At 38.2% G+C, this 20,873-nt stretch overlaps 3 protein-coding genes and 1 long non-coding RNA gene across 4 annotated transcripts; all 4 read left to right on the top strand.

The window, feature by feature from the left end:
• The first annotated feature begins 55 nt into the window (after nucleotides 1-55).
• Nucleotides 56-1,498, top strand: LOC149052214 (uncharacterized). The gene is made up of 3 exons (XR_016181461.1): nucleotides 56-294; nucleotides 787-857; nucleotides 1,005-1,498. It is a non-coding gene; the product is annotated as an uncharacterized LOC149052214 (long non-coding RNA).
• Nucleotides 1,499-2,997: 1,499 nt separating this feature from the next.
• Nucleotides 2,998-5,977, top strand: LOC149052213 (replication factor C subunit 1-like). Its single transcript, XM_089180744.1, has 4 exons — nucleotides 2,998-3,310; nucleotides 4,211-4,390; nucleotides 4,863-5,061; nucleotides 5,413-5,977. Exons 1-4 carry the CDS (start codon nucleotides 3,263-3,265, stop codon nucleotides 5,727-5,729), a joined length of 744 nt encoding a protein of 247 aa, XP_089036870.1. The 5' UTR covers nucleotides 2,998-3,262; the 3' UTR covers nucleotides 5,730-5,977.
• A 5,483-nt stretch (nucleotides 5,978-11,460) lies between these two features.
• On the top strand, nucleotides 11,461-13,488 carry LOC149052212 (hsp70/Hsp90 co-chaperone CNS1 homolog). The gene is made up of 4 exons (XM_089180436.1): nucleotides 11,461-11,527; nucleotides 11,672-11,737; nucleotides 12,888-13,049; nucleotides 13,319-13,488. Exons 1-4 carry the CDS (start codon nucleotides 11,461-11,463, stop codon nucleotides 13,486-13,488), a joined length of 465 nt encoding a protein of 154 aa, XP_089036562.1.
• Nucleotides 13,489-14,002: 514 nt separating this feature from the next.
• Nucleotides 14,003-20,195, top strand: LOC149052211 (uncharacterized). Its single transcript, XM_089180428.1, has 4 exons — nucleotides 14,003-14,193; nucleotides 14,664-15,351; nucleotides 15,535-18,592; nucleotides 18,895-20,195. The coding sequence occupies exons 1-4, from the start codon at nucleotides 14,083-14,085 to the stop codon at nucleotides 18,929-18,931; spliced, it is 3,894 nt and encodes a 1,297-aa protein (XP_089036554.1). The 5' UTR covers nucleotides 14,003-14,082; the 3' UTR covers nucleotides 18,932-20,195.
• Nucleotides 20,196-20,873: the final 678 nt, after the last annotated feature.

The raw sequence follows: 20,873 nt of genomic DNA, 5'->3' as shown, positions 1-20,873 counted from the left end.
ACCGCTGACTAAAGTACAGGAGATTCTCAAAGATGGCGCGAAATGTAGGAGAGTAATGTGAACATCTCACTATACTAAAATGGTTTGTGAGTCCTTTTAGTTCTCAGCGGCAGTCTTTTAACCGGTGTTTCAATTATAATTACATATTTTTTACAGGATACTCGATCGTTCTTTAGCTCTGCTGGAAAGACAGTGAAACAAGGCGCTTCGAAAGTAGAAAATAAGTGTGGCAAAGATTCTACTGCGAAGTCATTATCGAAACATAATGTAGGAAAGAGCCGAACGAAAAGAAAGGTAAGTAATGGATTATGTAGCATTTGAGAGAGAAAGCTATTTGTGTTATCAGAGAATTCGACTTCAGAGGTGACGGAGAAAAGATCTGCCCATATCACAGCCCCTGTCTGACTGAATCGATCATCATTCCCATCTATCTTCTCCTGGGGATGGGGGGGGGGGGGGGAGGGGGGGGGCACCTTATTTCGCCAAAATTGGTATTTATTGCCATACATGGTAAAATTTCCTTTGTCATGAATCTTTAATTTTGCACATGGATGATAATTTTACAACATGTTTTAACCAAGAGTTTCATTCCACTACATTTATATAACCCAAGGTATCTTTCTGGACTGGAATGTGAGAAATGGTGTGGTACTGTGTGTTAACTAACTTTGTAGGTATAATTTTCAATGGTCTGTCAGAGTATGTCAGGGTAGCTGAGTGAGGCTGATAAGTTAATATGTTTTGCCTTTTTTTTTTTTTTTCTTTCCCTAAACGGGGTTGTAACAGGGTTGCCTGAAAACAAAAACCAAAAAAAAATCAGAAGAGGAAGAAGAAAGGAAAAAACAACATTGACTCAGGTAATGTTTTAGGATGAACACAAACAGTTTCAAAAGGAACAGATGTTGAGACTCTACACAAACTATTACACTTCTGTTTTTGTTTTAATGGTGTACTGTGCTATACAGTGTCCTTGTCAATTCTGAATGTAATTTGCATTATTACAGAAACAGCCTCCCAGTTAGCTCAATTGGTTAGAGCACTGGACTGTTGTGCAGGAGGTCGAGGGTTTGAGCCCCGGCTGGACCAACACTCAAGGTCTTAAAATAACTGAGGAGAATGTGCTACCTTTCTATAATGTCAAATGGAAAGACATTCTAGTCTTCTCAGATAAGGATGAATAAACCGAAGGTCCCGTCTCCTGCTTCTATTAATTAGTCAATTTGGTTAGTCAGGGGATGTTGAAGAACCCACCTACAAGATTACTGTGACACGGTCTGGCCTGTTTACTGGGAATTGAGGGGGGGGGGGGGGTCTGGCCTTGTCATTGTTAATGCGGGATCCACTATAATTGGCTGAAGCTGTGGTGGTCTCCCTGCCTGAGATAATTAGGCGAAGCTAAATAAATAAATTAGGGTGTAAAAATATTCACATAATTATATGTATACGTACAACATCTCAATGATGTCCTGACCCCATTTCTAAATTAATCGTACATCTCTGTTAGATTCTGATGAAGATCCTCTTCCTCTAGAAATCAGCTATGGGATTTGTTTCTTGAATTTTGTTCCCTTTCATACAGCTGTAGTTAATCCTTTAACTCCCAGAAGTGATTAACATGAAACCTCTCCTTATGATGTCTACACATTATTCAGCAAACAGGTAATGAGAATATTTAAACTTATCAAGTAGAAGCTGCTATCTTGATCTAGTGCCAAGTTCTCATGACTAATTTAGAAGGAGACGTGTAGCAGCTAGAGGGGAGAAATATTAATCAGATCTTAGGAGTTAAAGGTTAAACTTTTGGACCCTAATTTCACCCCTGAATCAAGAGTCAAGGAAATGATCACCAACTATAAAAGCTATTGATTATTTTAAAAAATTATCCTTGTAATTGCCTCAGAAAATGTATAGGGAAAAGTATGGAGAATATACATACTGATGTCAGGGTATATTCAGAACCTGGTTCTCTTTCATTCATGTCTCTTTCAGAAAAGCCACATCAGTAAAGAAGGAGGAGAGTTCAAAAGCTATGAAAAGTAGAATATTGACCAATCAGCTTGGACTCAGGTAAAGAAATTATGTCTAATTATTGAGGGTACCTATACTTTTTACAAGAAGTAAATATTTTTTGTTTGCAGGGGAATCATGATTTCAATTTTTTTTCATGAATTTTGATTAAAGATGACATAATCCTTCCATTTCCATCTGAACAGTTTTTTCTTTATTTAAACGCGACCCATGAATGAAGAATTATATGAATTAAATGTGATTGACAAACCATTTTGTTTCCCTGATGAATTTCAGGTTATTTGAAAGAGCCAAACTTGTAGGATTAACAGCTTTATAAACAGGTGAGAAAGAGTGAAAATTTTAATTTGTGAATTTGGCTTAATGTTGTTTGTCTGTTTGTTTGTCTGTCTGTTTGTCTATCCTCTCTCCCATCAAGCATTGAGAAGGTTAGATCTGTCACGGGAAACTGCCCTTATGCTGATACATTTAACCTTTGACCCCTAAGAGTGACTAGCATCTAATTTCTCCTTGCATGTGTATGGTATGTGTCTTTAAGCACTTGAATAAGGTACTTGAAGATGAAACAATAACATTTTATGACTAAATTTGGCTTTGTGTAAAATCCAAAAGCTTACTCAAACTTATAAAACTGGTGGCACATGTCAGTTGTATATGTAAACCTGTCCTCCTATGAAATTAGATGGTTTTTACTCAGATGCACGTTACTAACAATACTTGTAACAAAACATTACTTTCAATACTATAACCAAAATACTACCATTACTGTGCCTAGAATTTACACTAAACAGTAACTGTGATGACAAAACTTTAGGTACATTCTTATTGATTTTAACTTTGACAATCCAGGAAGATGCTGCCACTTTGTCTCCATTTTTCGAAGGGTGTCTTTCACTATCGACATTCCTATTTGGGACAACTCTTACCTTGTGAGGACAACTCTTTTCGGTTAGTATGTTTGATATACATGTAACTTTTATTCACTTCAAATTTTATCCAGGAAGTACCAAAGACAACTCTTTTTAGCAAACTGGCTGTCAAAGCTGCTACAGTTCCAGAAACTCCAGTTGGAGACTCAAAACCAAGTCCAAAGAAAACTGTTACTCCAAAAAAGGAAAAAAAGATCTTAGTTAGGAAACTCCAACCCAAGGAACACCAAAAGGTGTCAAAATCAGAGGAAGTGGTTGAAGTTCCACCCTCATTGGAAAAGAAAAAATTTGGCTACCATGGTTTTATGGCAAGAGATCATCCTAGGACGCTTGGTTCAAAGGAATTCCCTCAGGTAGGTTTCAAAGACCAAGATCTGATTGTTATTTCTCCCCTCTAGCTCTACACATTTCTCTGTAAATTAATAATGAGAGTTTGTTGTTAGATCATTATAACAACTACGTGTACTTGATAAGTTTTAGTATCCTCATCACATGTTTGCTGGATAATCTATGGATATTCTCAGGAGAAGTTACATATTAATTTCTTCTGGTAGTTAAATTATTATTATCTCTCAAGCTCTTTATGGTTTGTTTTCCATCCTTTCAAATTTTAATGAGAGATGCAAGACAAAGCAAAATGAAGATTATTAGAATTAAGGCTTATTTGGAAAATCTGCAGATACAGTTTACATGAAAAACTGTAAAATGCATGCTTTGATTAACCCTTTTACTTCCGAGATGTCAATAGTAATTCTCCTTACTGTCTGTCATACAATTCTTGTAATGTTAGTTTGGAGAATTTGGTCTTGGATCAACTAATAATCCCCTACTTGAGTATTTATTCTTATCACTTGTCTGCATGATATTGTATTGATATTGTAAGGAGAAGTTCTGTCTTGGTCACTCCTGGGAGTTAAAGGGTTAAACAAAAAAATGTATTTTATCCTTTTACTCTCAGTTGTTGTTCAAATGTTGGTTCAATGTAAGTATCTAAGAAACTGCCCACCTACCCCTCCCCTAATCCAACATTAACCCTCACTTGTAAGCAGTTGACAGTTGTTGGGTTAGGGGAGGGGTAGGTGCACAGATGCTGACATTGATCTGAAATGTTTATGGTGTATCTACAGAGTTTTTTTCATTTTTCACCATTTTTAACTTTTCAGTTTGGACAGTATTAGCAAGTCTTCAGGGAAGAATTAATTATTCGTCTGCATATCTTGAATCATGCATGCACTTGATAATTTAATTTTTAGGGAGCAGAAAACTGTTTGGATGGACTGACATATGTTATTACAGGAGTCTTGAAAAGTAATGAGAGGGAGGAGGCCACTGATTTGATTCAAAGATATGGTGGAAAAGTTACCCAATCAGTGAGCAAGAAAACAAGTTATGTCGTTGTGGGACGGGATCCTGGAGAGCATAAACTTTCTAAGGTACATTGTAATACACAAATCAAAAAAGGAAAAAACAAAAACATGAACACCAACATATAGGTTGCACCTTTTTCCTTAAATTTTTGTAACAAATCTGGGCTGCGGCTTTCTGCAAAAATACTAGGGAAACTTGCCGCAAATTTGCATAAGTTAACTCAATTAATGAACAATTCATAAGTCTGTGTAGCAAACTAACAAGAACTGAAAAATTTACAAGTTAGGGAAGAAATTAATTATTTTTTTTGCAAGTTTGTTGGCTTCTGAAAGAGCTGTTCTTGTTCATAGGCATAAGCTTTTATTTCTTGCTGAGGAGGTCATTAAACATTGCTTTGTTTAGAGACCCTTTAACTGATTTAAGGTTGTCTCTACTTCATTGAACAGCTAAACATTACTGGACAAGGAAACTATGGTTTCTTTGTTAAGGCTGAGGCAATGTGGAACATTACAAATAGATGAAGACGGTCTGTTTGAGCTTGTCAGAACAAAACCAGGCAATAAGACCAGCTATGAACCACTAAGTGTGCACAAGAAGACAAAGAAGGAGAAAGCTGATCCAGTGGAGTCCCTCAGCCAGAGAAAAGATCAGTCTGAAGGGGATTTGTCACAACTGAGTGAAAGATCTGTGTTATCTCCAACAACACAAACACTATCATCATCACCTGCACTGAAAGGTGGGTGTTTCAAACCTCTCCAACAATTAGCACAAGAGCATAACTTCACAGTAAATTTAATTCATACTTCAGCTGTATGCCTTAAATTTCCTCGCCAGTGAGCATCTTACATGTATTATGCGGTGATTGTACTTAGTGAATATAATCTCTCTTGGGTGCATCCAGGTGCATTTGTACAACTTACTGATGACATAAATACATGTTTCCTAATTCCCACATTCAGAGATACATTTTTTTAAACAGCTGTAACTTATGAACTTTGATGAATTTATTACACTCGACAGTCACTTATACATGCAGTTAGTATGTTAGTAATGGAATCACAGTTTTGAACATTTTTATTTTGCACAGCTTTCTTTTTCAACAAAGACCAAGATGGGTCGTCCTTAAAGGCAGCTCTTCTGTGCGGTTCCCCAGGAGTTGGTAAAACCACAACAGCAACACTTGTTTGTGAAGAGCTTGGTTTTACCTTCACTGAAATGAATGCCAGTGATACACGGAGCAAAAAGACCTTGGAAGAACACATTTCTCAGTCACTGAGCAATAAAACCATGGATGGCCTTCTGACAGGTTGTCAAATTTCTGTAACATTTGGAATGACTTTGATATTATTAAAGATGCTTCATTCAATCTTCTGTCTTACTAAACTGACTTTCCACTGTAGTTAATTTATTATTATCAACTGAGTTAGTGACGTAAATTACAGCTCTATTGGTCAACTTTTCCAACAAAACTTGTGAAGTTTCTAAGCCGACAAGTCGCCCTTATCATTAATAAGAAAATTTCCTTCGCTATGCGTTCGGTTTGTGTGTTTCTTTTGTGATGCAAAAAAAAACCTAGGTAACAAATGAGGTCTCGTTAGTTTTGGTTATATAAGTGAATAACCCACATCTCTTACTCACCCGAGTTCCACGTGTGTACTGTAAGTTCATGAGCGAGTTTTTTTGTTTTGGTTTTTTTTTTCCGCTTTGATTCGCGGCGCAAACGCAAAGACGATAGTTTGCTCATGGTTTCTAATATGGACTTAAAGACAAAGGAACTCCGGATTAATGAAAATGAAAAGTTAAAAAATGTAGTATGAGGCCCTGTTCAAACTTGGCGTTTAAATAGCGAAACAAACAGCATAGCTACAAAATAGAATCACGGATCACGAAATAAACAATGATACACGATTTTCTGTTTCGAGTTCGATGAGCTCATATTCAGCTTCTTCAATACTGCTGGTGTTACCTAGTGCACCGTTTTGTTACACACTTGTGGGGCAAGTCACATTTTCACTGGAGTTAAGGTGAGGACAGAATAAGTTGATAGCGACCTAATGCAGTGAATGCGATAAACGTGTATAGACTAAAGATACAAATAGAAATAATTTGAAACATGAGACAAAAGAATGAAAGAAATATCGATCTTGTTTACTCGTCACGAACGCAGGATCGAATCTTAGACCATCTGATTTTACGATCTGAAGTTCACCCACATAGCTTTATATTTCTCGTTAATGAGCCATGACGTACAGTGGACACATAAAGGATCATCCTGCATACTGCTAAAATCATCAATGTCGAAAGTTTCCTGTCTTAGCATGCATAATGATAGAAAGGAAATTTTAAGCCCTTTCGTGACAAAGGAAAAAATCATTTTTAATCGACAACCGAAAAAAAAAAAACCCTACCCGCTAGATCAGGTTAAGCAACAGATTAAATATCAATGCTGACATGAAGAGAAACATACCAGACCTTGAGGTAGCTTATTTATCTTCCCGTGAGGGATTTACGAAGCTGCAGCGTTTCTGATTCCAGTATCAAGTGTGTCACTTGTCTGTATGAACTATTAGACATTTATTTATGGTCTCGCTTATAGCATCTAAACTCAGCAGACAATTCTGGAGCTCAAAGAGACAGAGAGCTAGGGCCTTAGATTTCTCTTCCAACTTTAAGACAACTGGTTCAGTAACAATTTATTCATAAAATTCCTGTAAGATACACTGAGGGTTTCTGTACACAAAGATGCATGGAGTACATAGATTTAAAATATTTTGAATATCATCCTCGGATATTTCCTTAAAGAGAGTACTCATGGTATTCGCTTCAATTCTTCATAGCACGCGAAAAGATTTAAATATGCTTTTCTCTAGATACCACGAGAAGTCAAGTATTTTTCTTGAAAAAGAACGTTGTTGGAGTTAATTTATTGCAAGTAGTCTTCAGGTGAGGAAAGATAATGAAGAAATATGTAGCATATTATAATCGAAAGACATAAAAATTGGAAAAAAAATTTACATGATGAATAAATACTGTTGATGTGATTTCTTTAGCTTTGTATCTCCCTCTGGTGATTTCGCTGAACGCCTACGCTTTTGACTGGAAAAATATTAAGTGCAGAATTGGCGGGAGTTATTTACAAGAAAAAAAGCTCACCGTTATTATTTTTAGAAACTTTATGAAGTTGTCACGGTGAAATCGGAAAATGAAAACTTGAGAGAACTGTAAAGCTAATGGGAAGATGACCTAAAACAAATGTGTATCATATTGAACGAGTGATATATTGAGTCGATCACTTGAAGAGAAATTGCATTGGTACATTATAACTCACGATGTGAATTCATCCTTATCGAGTCAGTTATGGCAGATTGTAACATTTCCTGCTCTGAGGAGAAAAGGGGTTTTGCGGATTGCGAGTGTTTTGCACTAAAAGAAAACGCGCTTAATTTAAATCACAGAATTAATTAATCGCCACGGAGAAACATGTAAACAAGTAATAACCATAAAAAGAATAAGAAAAAGACAAACAAACAAAAAAACAGGCGCAAAAACTTTCTTAAAGAAGAACAGCAATTTTGATCATGAAACTGGGCATTAGAGGAGGTTAGATCTTTCAAACGCGTGAATATGTTACCTTCATTTTTTCATCGAAATTGCTGTAAAGCAAAATATTATTCTTGATATTTTCAGGCATGTAGAATTAACAAATGACATCGTTTGGAGAATAGACGGATTCAGAGGATAACAGTTTGACGGGTACAAATCAATTTCATTCTGCAACTAATTAGAGCTGTAGAGCTCATGTTATTTTTAATGAAAGATCGCGATCTTATTTTTCTTGCGGCTGACAACTATCACATTTAATTTCAGTTGAATTTTCCCGGTTAATTGTTATCAGATTTGAAAATATTTTAATGGTTTCTCTTGATTGACTCGTGGTTTAATAGTCTGCACGCGATGCAATTTCCCTAAGCCTTAAACTCCTAAAGGTGATATAACTTGTAACTTGTCCCTGTAATATCAATACGTTATCAGCAAACAAGTAATCAGAATACTCACAGTTTTATTAGGTAGAATTTGTCATCTTTGAACTAACACTAAATTTCTGTATCTACTTTGAAACGAAACATGTAGCAGCTAGAGGGGAGAATTAATAATTAGATCACGGAAGTTAAAGGTTTAACTGTGCGTGATGATTAGGCGGCAGAAGCGGGTGATGAGCGTGTGACAAAGCTAAATAACATGCTGTATATAATTATAGCTCTCGTCAATATCAAAACCAGCAAATATCTCTCGAAAACAAACGAATTTTGAAACAAAGCTCGAGGTTGCAAAAAAATAGGCAATCCCTACGTTTCTTTTGATATCGTAACATTCGCGATATACAGTAATAATAACGGTAATATGGTTGTCGGTGAAATATCAGAATTTTTTCAGTTTTCAAAACGTGACATCTCCACCGCACGCTGTAAATGTACCATTTATATCATCATATAAAGGTATCGAGGTCGTCATTAGAACCGAATTTATCAACATGACAGTAATCCTTTCCAAGTGGGCTGTTTTTTTGTTTTGTTTTGTTTTGTTTTTAATTGTTTTTTTTACCTGAAGCTGAAATCAATTCTTTTTTAAGGGAAATAGTTCTTGTAATGAGAAATTGTTGTATTACAATGTCCGAAATTGAATTGGTGTTCCGACGAGCTGAGTTTCGATGTAGCGGATCTCTGTATTCGATGCTCCTATTTAAAAAATTATATTTGATTCAAATTTTCAACCAATCTCTTTTGGATGAAAAGGATGATACATGTCGGCCTATGGATACGTATTTATCTTCTTGAATTGAATTATCTGTTTGAGGGAGTAAAAGATGTCATGAACACTCGATGGTAAAATTCGTATCGACGCATGGTTATCTAATACCTCATATAGGCGTGTGCATTACTGAACAAGCGTGAGCTTAGGAAGGCTGTACATCGGCCAATTTCCCTCTCTACATTTTAAGCCGGGACCGGGACGAAGGCTTCGTCAGCAACAGATCAAAGGATGTATCACACGATTACAAAATATATTCATGCACCATGGAATTACCAAATGAATCTGCGAGTTTCGTTGTGATTTTTGTTTTGTTTTGTTTTCATTTAGGACGACTCTGTGACCTCTGTTTTAGCCAAAAATGTTGGAAGAGCTTTTATTCATAGGACAAAAATATACTGTTTAGTTACGACATTATACGAGGTATTCAACAGGCAACAAGCATTTCTTTTTTTTCCTTCTGTCGGGAATCAAGGTGGGAATCGAAAGAAACATATTTTGCACTCTTGGGTAGCCGATCAGAGCACAGGTTTCCTGCTCGCTTACGGGTCTCACCTTAACGTATAAATAGCAGAGAAATTAGGAAAACCTGTCAACAAAAGAAAAAATTTTAACCCCAGAACCACGGTGACTACGATTTCTTGATCACGTATGAAAACTAAACCTCGTCAACGACACGATTAATTATCCTGGTTTTTTAAACGCCTTGGGACATCAACCACCTCCTGAATAAGTTTCTGTCTTCAAATGTTCGAACTACGTATCTACAAGGTGGTTACTAATATCATTTCCAACTGGTTATCTGTCATTCGGTTTTATTAGATGTACCTTTGCCGTCATCATTTAGTCTGTCATCGTGCGGCGCACGATGACAGACTAAATGAGCACAATGTTTGCGTGTCTACATCGTGCACTGGAAGATAAAACTGTGGGCTCAGTAAACGCTGATATTGGAGCAGAATCCTGTTCTGTGGGGCAAGACCACCTCAGCAGCTTCCCGGAAATTTCCTAAATTTCCCATTCACTGTAATATTGAAATAGATTCTTTTTTGATCAGCAATTCGTTCACAAATAATTTTAAAGTTCTCTTTGCTTTGCGATATCAAAATGTTGTTGTTTTTTATTTCTCATTTTCATTTCGCTTCCAGTCTAATTCCTCCGCAAAATGCTCATATGGCCTGGTAGTGAATTAATTCGATGGCCTTCAAGATTAAGCTGTGGAGGAGTCTGTGTGTTGCGCTTGGCTTTCAATTTGTTGCAGATGAAGTTTCTTGATAACAAGAGTTTGGATGAATAGGACACTTTCCAGTGCCATCTTCTCCAGTTCCTCAAAATAATCTCGTATTCAGCGCCTTTTTCGAACTCGCAAAAATAAAAATAATCTGGAAAAGGGCCTGCTACTTCCAGTTATTCAAAATTTGGTGGCTCCTTCCAATAAAAAAATTAATGTAATATTCTCTTAACTAGAACTTAGGAATTTTTTCAAAAAAAGACTGTCCAGCAATTTTTGATAGCTTTGAGAGAAATTTTCCATGCGCTTTGAAGAAGAGCAGAACTTACACTCGCTTTCAAGAGTCCATAAACGTGTTTCTTTACGCAATACGCTCTCGGGTGTTGGTACTGATTCGTGATGATTACGCAAACCCTCGAAGGAGCTTCTGATTTGAATAGGTTTCGCGAATTCTCTCAGCCCCACATGCGTTAAGGTGAAGGAATGAGAGAAAGAGTCTTTTATTGCATAATTTTTGATCCATGCTTATCCATGCCTACCGGATACAACTAGTACCCCATTCACACCAGCAAAACATGTTTTGTTAAACTGGTTTTCATTGAATGAAAATTATAAACAGAGAACTGAAAAACTTGATTTTCCATGGGATTCAAGTACTTGCTAACTTGCATTTCCAATGTGCTACATTCAAGTCAAAAATATTCGGTTAAATAGTTTCTATGAAGAAAAAAAAAATTAAACTGTGTTTAACAAAACAACTTTTAAACATGTTTAAGCTTTGGTGTGAATGGGGCATAGGTTGTGCATTGCAACTCACGCATTTTGATAAGGGACAGCCTAGAACGAAGTTTCATCAGATGAAACTGCGAAAACAAACAATCAAACAAACAAATAAAAACAAACAAGACACAACCCGAGGAACTTGACTGGAGCTGTCACGCAACCACAATAGCGTGACGGAGGACGCTTTGAGATTTTCGTTCTTCTTGTATGATAAAGTATGCAACGTGTTCTTTAGGTTACTTTTACCTGAGTCTCCTCTGTTCATTCCTAATCATGTAGCGCAGTAAAATCGATTCAATTTTATTTCTAGCTATGGCAGAAAGCAACCTCCCAACAACGGGAGAAGAAGTGGAGGTGAAAAATGAGTTTCCAGCCACAGGTGAGAAAAAGCAACAGGGAAAGACTTAGTTATGGTGATTTTGTACTGTTTATAAATTAAGTATATCTGAATTCTGGTGCACAATTGTAATTACACATAGTTGTGATCACTAACAAAGTTGAAATATCTTCTCGGAAATTTCAGCAACAGAGGAAAGTCAAGTTACGTCAAGTGACGCTAAATTGGATGTACACAATGCCCCTTTAGGAGGTAAGAACACCAGGTGAAACAAGGTTTTTTGAAAGACACCCCAGTGAAGTTTTTATCACATATACATGAAAATTTGCGTATCTTCTGTGAATGTTTTTTAAAAAGCAGAAGATTGTTTCCTCAACTTTCAAACTTTGTTACCAGAAAATGGAAAAAAAAAAAAAAAACGAAAGAAAAAACAATCTATTGCTCAATTCGCTCGAGCAGAGAGCGTAGACATCATTAATTTTTTTTTATAAGCAATAAAGCGGCAAATTTGAACGCGACTTCGCTTTGAAGAGCCGTAAATTAAAGAAGAGTAGGCCAAAATTGAATTCCGAGTTTCAGAAGAGCTTACTTGTAAGCTCAACGCACAATGTCCTGGAGATTATCGATCTATTTACAATTTGCACCTAAAATGAACGATATTTGCGTGGTAAAAGTATTTTCCTTTTGCACTTGAAATGGTAGTTTCCCGATCAAATTTTTTCCAGTTAGCCTCCTCGAGTACGTTCTCAATAGACAATTGCTTGTATGGGAAAAACCAAGTGATAATTAAGAAAAAGAGACGCACTTTTCTGAAGGATGGGCAAACTACGAACCCTTGTCACTCTCAGCCCCACGTTTCTTTTTTTATCAGAACATTCCCAAGTTTCAACCTTTTACGGTCCTGGCTTTGCTTTGCTTTACGAATTTTTTTCTCAATAACTCATGCGGTTTTATGTTCTGACTTGATCTTTTGGAAAACGTAACCAAGGTATAAAAGGATTTTGGAGAGTTTCTCGACCAAAATGTAAACCGAACAGACTTTATCTGGTTAGAGCCAAGCTACAACTAAAACTCCTAAAAGCTTGCATACTTTAAAACAAACAAAATGCACAGACCAACTCTCCTGAAGGGCGAATATAAACAAAGTTGAGTACAAATAGGATCTCCCAGTGAAATTTGTGATATTTTGGAAGACGTAAGCCAGGTGTAAAAGGGGTTTGGAAAGCCTCTCGACCTAAATGTAAACCAAGAAACTTGAACTCGGCTGGTAATAGCCAAGCTACAGCCCAGACTCCTAACAGCTTAACATAAAAGTTTGTTTGGAAGTATAAAGTTGGAATCACCCGTCAAGGGTCGTGTGACTTATTAATATATCATTAACGCTAAAACGGTGTGTTTTCAGGGATAGCGGAAGTATGTCTGGAGAAAGGTAACAAAGAATACAGACAAGGAGAAGCTAATAACGCCATACGCTCCTACACGGAAGGACTTCAAGTGAACTGCAAAGATAAACTACTGAACGCCAAGCTTTACAGCAACAGGGCAGCAGCTCATTTCCGTTTGGGTAGCAATTTTATTTCTAAATATATAAATATCTCATGCAGCGTTACAAGATAATGGAATACACCATCTGCGTCAAGAAAAGGAAGACATTAGAGTCACAGCAGAAAAGAAGCATAGAAAGAGATATCACCCTTTAGCAGATCGAAATTAAGCAAAGAAATGATCCTCGTAAATGGACTGCAATTTATGCAATTGCAATTTTTTTAGGCGTCTTTGCTGCAATTGCATGTGATGACCATTTCTTTAAACCTTATTTCTTGAATTTCACAGCAAACTACGGGGAATGTCTTGATGATGCAACAGTTGCTGTTCAATTGGAACCCACTTTAATCAAAGCTATTGAGAAAGTTGGGGTTTTCAATCATAAGCGTTTAACATTCTTTTTTTTGATTTCGTCAAAAGGGGTTTGTGTTTGGTTGTGGCACGTAACTGCACTTTAAGTGTGAATTGTATCTGGTGTGTTAATGTCTGTTAAGTGATGAAAAGCATGACTAAATTTTAATAAGCTCTCAAATACCGCCGCCTGGTTAGTTCACGTTACAGAGCGCCGGAGGTCGAGGGTTCAAGCCCTGGACTGGACTAACATTCAGAGTCTTAAAATATCTGAGAAGAATGTGCTGCCGCCTAAGCTATGACATCTGCAAATGGTTTGGAATTCTTGTCTTGGATATAACCGGAAAACCGTAAGCTCCGTTTCCTGCATCTTCTCGGTAACTCGTGCAGGGGACATTCTAAACCCGGCCAGGAGGCACCTGAAAAATTGTCTTTCAAAAGTTGTAAACTGCTCAATGCAGTCTGCCCGAAAACTTTCCCGAAAAGTGCTGAAAAGCGCATAAGAGCACATTAAAATGAAGAATGCGTTATGTAGATTCATCGTTATCATCATCAATTAAAGCTTAATTGATAGCCACTTTCCACTAGCTCCTTATTGTTCCTTTTCAGTTTTTCCACGAGTTCAAATTTCTTTACTGTATTTTTGTTCCCAGCTAAATGACAAATTAAGTCCATTTTATCAATACTTTTATACCTTAACAATGATTAATTACCTCGCACCACCAATCGTTCTCTCCTTTTCAGGAGCCAGAGCTTGTGTCGAACTTTGCTTGTATAAAGAAGCGAGGAGCTGGTTGCATATGGGATTGGCCGTATCCTTTAATGAACGTTTCAAACGTGATACGAGATGCAATACGCGTAATATTTCAAGGAAAATCAATACGTTCCAGACAGATTCTTTTACACATAATGCTAGCGATATTCTCTTATACTGCACTAAGCAGTTTAAAAAGGTAAATTATTCTTAAAGAATTCTTTCGATTATTCCACGAAACTCAACTTGAAAGAAAAGGGCATTTTAACTAATTCCAAGAGTTTGTGCTAAATGCCCCTCATTTTTCTGAGCATCACCATGACGACCGAACCTAAACTAATAAATGCACTTCAGAGCTAGTTAACATTCTCGAATAACTTGAAACCAAATATCTTCAAGAAACCCACATACGAATTATCATTCCATTTTAAAGGTTCTATCCAATACTCTCATTACTTTAAAAATACACATTTTCACTGCATTTAAGAAAATCCGGCCGTCATTTATCTACCCTTGACACGTTTTAAGATTGAAAACAGCAACGAACATCTGCTTCAATTAATGAGGAAAACTAATGCTGAGCTAAAAGGTATAGCAAAGAGTTATTGCAATCTCGGTATCGCCTATGAAGACCAAGGACAGTTCAAAACAGCCATCACCTACCATCAACGTCATCTAGAAATTGCTAAAGAAGTGGGAGACAAGGACGAAGAGGGAAGAAGTTATTGCAATCTCGGCAACGCTTATGACAGTCTCGGAGAGTTCAAAACAGCCATCAAGTACCATCAACGTCATCTAGAAATTACTAAAGAGGTCGGAAACAGGGCCGGAGAGGGATTCAGTTATTGCAATCTCGGCAACGCTTATCACAGTCTCGGAGAGTTCAAAACAGCCATCAAGTACCATCAACGTCATCTAGAAATTGCTAAAGAGGTCGGAAACAGGGCCGGAGAGGGATTCAGTTATTGCAATCTCGGCAACGCTTATGACAGTCTCGGAGAGTTCAAAACAGCCATCAAGTACCACCAACGTCATCTAGAAATTGCTAAAGAAGTGGGAGACAAGGACGGAGAGGGAAAAAGTTATTGCAATCTAGGCAACGCTTATCAAGGTCTAGGAGAGTTCAAAACAGCCATCAACTACCATGAACGTGGTCTAGAAATTGCTAAAGAAGTGGGAAACAAGGCTGTAGAGGGAAAAAGTTATGGCAATCTCGGCAATGATTATCGACATCTAGGAGAGTTCAAAACAGCCATCAACTACCATCAACTTGATCTAAAAATTACAAAAGAAGTGGGAGACAAGGCCGGAGAGGGAAGAAGTTATTGCAATCTCGGCAACGCTTATAATAGTCTAGGAGAGTTCAAAAGAGCCATCAAGTACCACCAACGTCATCTAGAAATCGCTAAAGAAGTGGGAAACAAGGACGGAGAGGGAAAAAGTTATTGCAATCTAGGCAACGCTTATCAAGGTCTAGGAGAGTTCAAAACAGCCATCAACTACCATGAACGTGGTCTAGAAATTGCTAAAGAAGTGGGAAACAAGGCTGTAGAGGGAGAAAGTTATAGCGGTCTCGGCAACGCTTATCAAGGTCTAGGAGAGTTCAAAACAGCCATCAACTACCATGAACGTGGTCTAGAAATTGCTAAAGAAGTGGGAAACAAGGCTGTAGAGGGAAATAGTTATGGCAATCTCGGCAACGATTATCGACATCTAGGAGAGTTCAAAACAGCCATCAACTACCATCAACTTGATCTAAAAATTGCAAAAGAAGTGGGAGACAAGGCCGGAGAGGGAAGAAGTTATTGCAATCTCGGCAACGCTTATTACAGTCTAGGAGAGTTCAAAACAGCCATCAAGTACCACCAACGTCATCTAGAAATTGCTAAAGAAGTGGGAGACAAGGCCGGAGAGAGAAAAAGTTATTGCAATCTCGGCAACGCTTATGACAGTCTAGGAGAGTTCAAAGAAGCCATCAAGTACCACCAACGTAGTCTAGAAATTTTTAAAGAAGTGGGAGACAAGGCCGGAGAGGGAAAAAGTTATTGCAATCTCGGCATCGCTTATGGCAGTCTAGGAGAGTTCAAAGAAGCCATTAAGTACCACCAACGTAGTCAAGAAATTTTTAAAGAAGTGGGAGACAAGGCCGGAGAGGGAAGTAACTATTGCAATCTCGGCAACGCTTATGACAGTCTAGGAGAGTTCAAAGAAGCCATCAAGTACCACCAACGTAGTCTAGAAATTTTTAAAGAAGTGGGAGACAAGGCCGGAGAGGGAAAGAGTTATTGCAATCTCGGCACCGCTTATGGCAGTCTAGGAGAGTTCAAAACAGCCATCAAGTACCACCAACGTCATCTAGAAATTGCTAAAAAAGTGGGAGACAAGGCCAGTGAGGGAAAAGGTTATGGAAATCTCGGAAAGGCTTATGACAGTCTAGGAGAGTTCACATCAGCCATTGAGTACCACCAACGTCATCTAGAAATTGCTAAATGCACGGGAGACAAAGCCAGTGAAGGAAGAAGTTATGGCAATCTCGGCGGTACTTATTACGGTCTAGGAAAGTCCAAAACAGCAATCGAATACTATCAACGTGGTCTAGAGATTGCTAAAGAAGTGGGAGACAAGGTGGGAGAGGGAAGAAGTTATGGCAATCTCGGCACTGCTTATAACTATCTAAGAAAGTTCGAACAAGCAATCGAGTACCATCAACGTGATTTAAAAATTGCTAAAGAAGTGGGAGACAGGGCCAGAGAGGGAATTAGTTATGGTAATCTCGGCAAAGTTTATGACAGTCTTAAACAGTTCAAAACAGCAGTGAAGTACTATCAACGTCATCTAGACATTGCTAAAGAAGTGGGAGACAAGGCCGCAGAGGGAATCAGTTATTGCCGTCTCGGCAGGTATTATCTCTCTCAAGGAGAGATGAAAACGGCAATCGAGTGTTGTCAACGCCGCCTAGAAATATCCAAAGAAGTGGGAGACAAGACTGGAGTGGCGTGCTCACTCTGTTCTCTTGGAGGCAGTTTTGAGTGCTTAGGAAATCTTATGATGGCCTTTGACTGTTATCACTCGAGTGTACAGTTGTATAATGGCATTAGAGCCAGACTTCAACTCAACGATGAGTGGAAGATTTCTTATCGTAACCAGCACCAAAGTGCATACAAAGGTTTATGGCGTATAAGTCTCAAACGAGGTCAAGTTGTAAAGGCTCTTCTTGCCGCAGAGAAAGGACGTGCTCAAGCTCTGAGAGATCTCATGGACACAAGATATCCGCCTAAAGATACTTCCAGGAGGAGTGGTTCGTGCCTTTCCCTGAGTTCTGTTCCATCAAGTACAGTTTTCATAGCTGTCAGTGGACCGTGCGTTTACTTCTGGGTTTGCCTCAGTGAAAATAATATCCGGATGAGAAAAGTACACGTCAACGATTTTAAATTTGAGGATGAATTGAAAACTTTCATCCAGCTACTGAACACAACTACTCTTAAGGAGATCCGTGCAAAAGATACTGCTGCAATCGAAAATCCTCCACTTGATTCGCCGACAGAAGAGGAAGTGGCCAATGGTGTGATCCGAGTTGATGTGAGACACTCCCAATCAAGTGCTTTAAAGAAGCTGCATGACATCATCGTTTATCCTATTGCTGATCTGATCGTAGGCAACGAGCTGACATTCGTTCCTGAGGGGCCATTTTGCCTAGTACCTTATGCAGCCCTGCAGAAGTCGAACTCATCATATCTAAGTGACTCCTTCAGAATTCGGGTGCTTCCCTCTCTGACGACGTTGCAACTAATTCATGATAGTCCAGCTGACTTTCACATGAAGACTGGTGCCTTGCTTGTCGGCGACCCATGTTTCAAACATATCATCTATCAGGGGGACCTTTTGCTGCAACTTCCAGGAGCAAGGGAAGAAGTGGAGATGATCGGTCGTATCCTTAATGTTTCCCCCCTCACTGGAGAAATGGCAACAAAATATGAAGTGTTAAAACGTATATCATCAGTGGCCTTAGTTCACATAGCAGCGCACGGTAAAATGGAAACTGGAGAAGTTATCCTGGCGCCAAACACCACAAGAGAAAACCCTCAGCTGCAAGAGAAAGACTATCTCCTGACGATGAAAGATGTCACAGAAGCCGGGTTGCGAGCAAGTCTGGTTGTACTTAGCTGCTGTTACACTGCTCGTGGGGAGGTCATGGCCGAGGGTGTGGTTGGAATGGCGCGTGCACTTTTGGCTGCCGGCGCTAGATCTGTTGTGGCAACCTTGTGGGCGATTGGCGACGAGGAAACCCTGGAGTTCATGAGTTTCTTCTATGATGCACTTGCTAAAGGCAAGAAGGCAAGTGAAGCGCTCAATCAGGCCATGAAGTGTATGAGAGAAATTGAAAACTTCAAGAAGGTGATTTCCTGGGCACCATTTGTACTCATTGGTGACGACGTCAACCTGGATTTCGAGGATATGTAAGTTAATACTCTGCATGTACATTCTATTCTATACAAAGTCACATTAAATCATAATTATTGCTCATGTGTGAGCACTGATACTTGCGTATTATTTTCCTTTCAGTTGGGTTACGGATTTCTTTTTTTGCTCCTGCAAATTGAGATGCTTTTCAATCAAGTGGACACGTTTACGATGATAACATTCTTTTTAGGAGTAAAACAGCAAGTTCGTTTTAAAACAACCCTGTTGTGCGATGTATCGTTTCAAGTGCTAAGAAATGTTTCATGGAAACTCAACTATGAGTTATTTTATTTTTCAGTGAAGGCAGAGAGCATTGGAATCCCAGGGAGTTTTAGGGTACTTGCAAACGCCGATATTTGGACCAGAAACCATTAAGCTACCGATGGAATATTTTTAAAGAGTCTTCTTTCTAAAGCAGGAGGAACCAAAAGACGGCCAAAGTCAAGTTTAACAAGAGAACAGATTTCCTTTGATTCAAAAGTTGACGTTTTGCTTGTCTGAACTGCTCTTACGAGCTTCATTTTTGATATCCTGCTAAAACTACTGTTTTTTTTCTCATATGACGTTATTATGACTAGCTATGTAAAAAAATTATTTTTAATTTAGGTATTACCTACTAAGCGGATTTGGGCGTTGCGCTGACGTCGAAGTTGAAAACGTTTTCCAGAGTTTTTTTAGACTTTTTATCAATCACTTTTTGTCTCATGAGTGATGTAAAGCTATTACAGCCATGTGCGTGTGTGGAGAATTATCATGGAAATTGGAAAATAATCAGTTGTCCGACTTCTCGATTATCTTAGTTTATGTCAGATGGAAATTGGGATTAACATTTCGAGGATTTGTACCCAGTTATTAGCACTTAACGTTAGTTTCTGCCGATCAGAAGATGGTTTATCTGGCCTTAAAATGACAGATTTTGGCCGTAATGGCCAGGATTAAGTCTTGCTTGTTAATATTCTGAGATTTCTCCTTTAATTTTGAATGCGATAAATTGTGTATTTTTTTAAAAGCAGAATGATTCATTTTAAGTATATTGTTGAAACTAATCGTCTTAAGGCAAAACGAGAATTCTCATTTCAGTTTTAGTTACTGGCCTACAAAGCATTAGAAGAAGCTCAGAACGAGCTGGAAAGTTAAATGAGTGTTATTTAGTTTCTCCGATTAGATTGTTTACTTATTATCTAAGTACAATAAACAAACATTTGAATGTGAAACAATGAAACAAGTCGCTTGGCATTTTGTTAGGATGGTAGATTCAACAACAAAAGGAAAAAAATTTCTGCATCAACCTGCATAAGCCATTTCTTGTCGTTTCTCATTTCTTGTCTTGTCTCGTTTGAAGAAGTTACTTAGTTCACTGATGTGGAAGAACAACAGCGAGTTAACTCAGAAAAACACATAATAACACTGTGAAGTAACACGTATGAAGTAGTGAGCGCGCCTATGTCTTATTCGCTCAATAGCTTTTGGCCATTTGTTTCAATAAGTTTATTGAATGAGAGATAAACTTCGATATTTTCTGACCCTATAACTGTTAGTATTGATCATTGGCAGCCGTTTCATAGGATGTCACGCGACGCACTTCTTCAGCGCGTTATGCGACAGATATGATGTTTTGTCACATCTTGTCGTTTGAAGTAGTGAGCGCACCTACGTCTAATTTGCTCAACTTTTGTCCATTTCCTTGGATAGAGTTATTAAAGGAGATAGCAACCTCGATTTTGTTCAGATTTTATATCTGCTAGTTTCATTGGCAGCCGTTCCTTAGGATGTCACGCGACGCGCTTCTCTAGCATCTAAAGCGACATGATGTTTTGTCGTACATCGTTAAAGAGGCAAGAAAAAAGAAACCACTCTTCAATTTGGGAGATGGTGCTTTATTCCATTTATAGAGAGAGTCCTCATCATGGCATGTACCCTAGGTCGGTGTGGTTCCGCGAGTGTAGAAAATATTGATTAATTTTTTTTTCCACGATTGCAAACTTAACTAAAACAGCTTAACTTACTTAGAACTGAGGAGGGCCGACCGAGGAGAACTTTTTACGGCTGACGGTTAAAATTGTGGCAATTTTTCTACTGCAGTTAACTCAGAATAACACAAAATAACACTTTGGAGGAAGGAAAGATTTCCAAGGTTAATGTTTGCTACAACTAAGGGTTAAAATTTGTCAATTTTTACGCCTAACAGCTGGTTTTTTGACCGATTTACAGCTAACGGTTAACCTTATGGGGACTCTCGACTAGGTGACATGCAAGATGTAAAATGAAAACGGTTTA

The sequence above is a fragment of the Pocillopora damicornis genome, chromosome 1, assembly GCF_964200805.1.
Source record: "Pocillopora damicornis chromosome 1, jaPocDami1.2, whole genome shotgun sequence".
Classification (NCBI taxonomy): domain Eukaryota; kingdom Metazoa; phylum Cnidaria; class Anthozoa; order Scleractinia; family Pocilloporidae; genus Pocillopora; species Pocillopora damicornis.
This window is presented reverse-complemented; position numbering and strand designations above follow the sequence as displayed.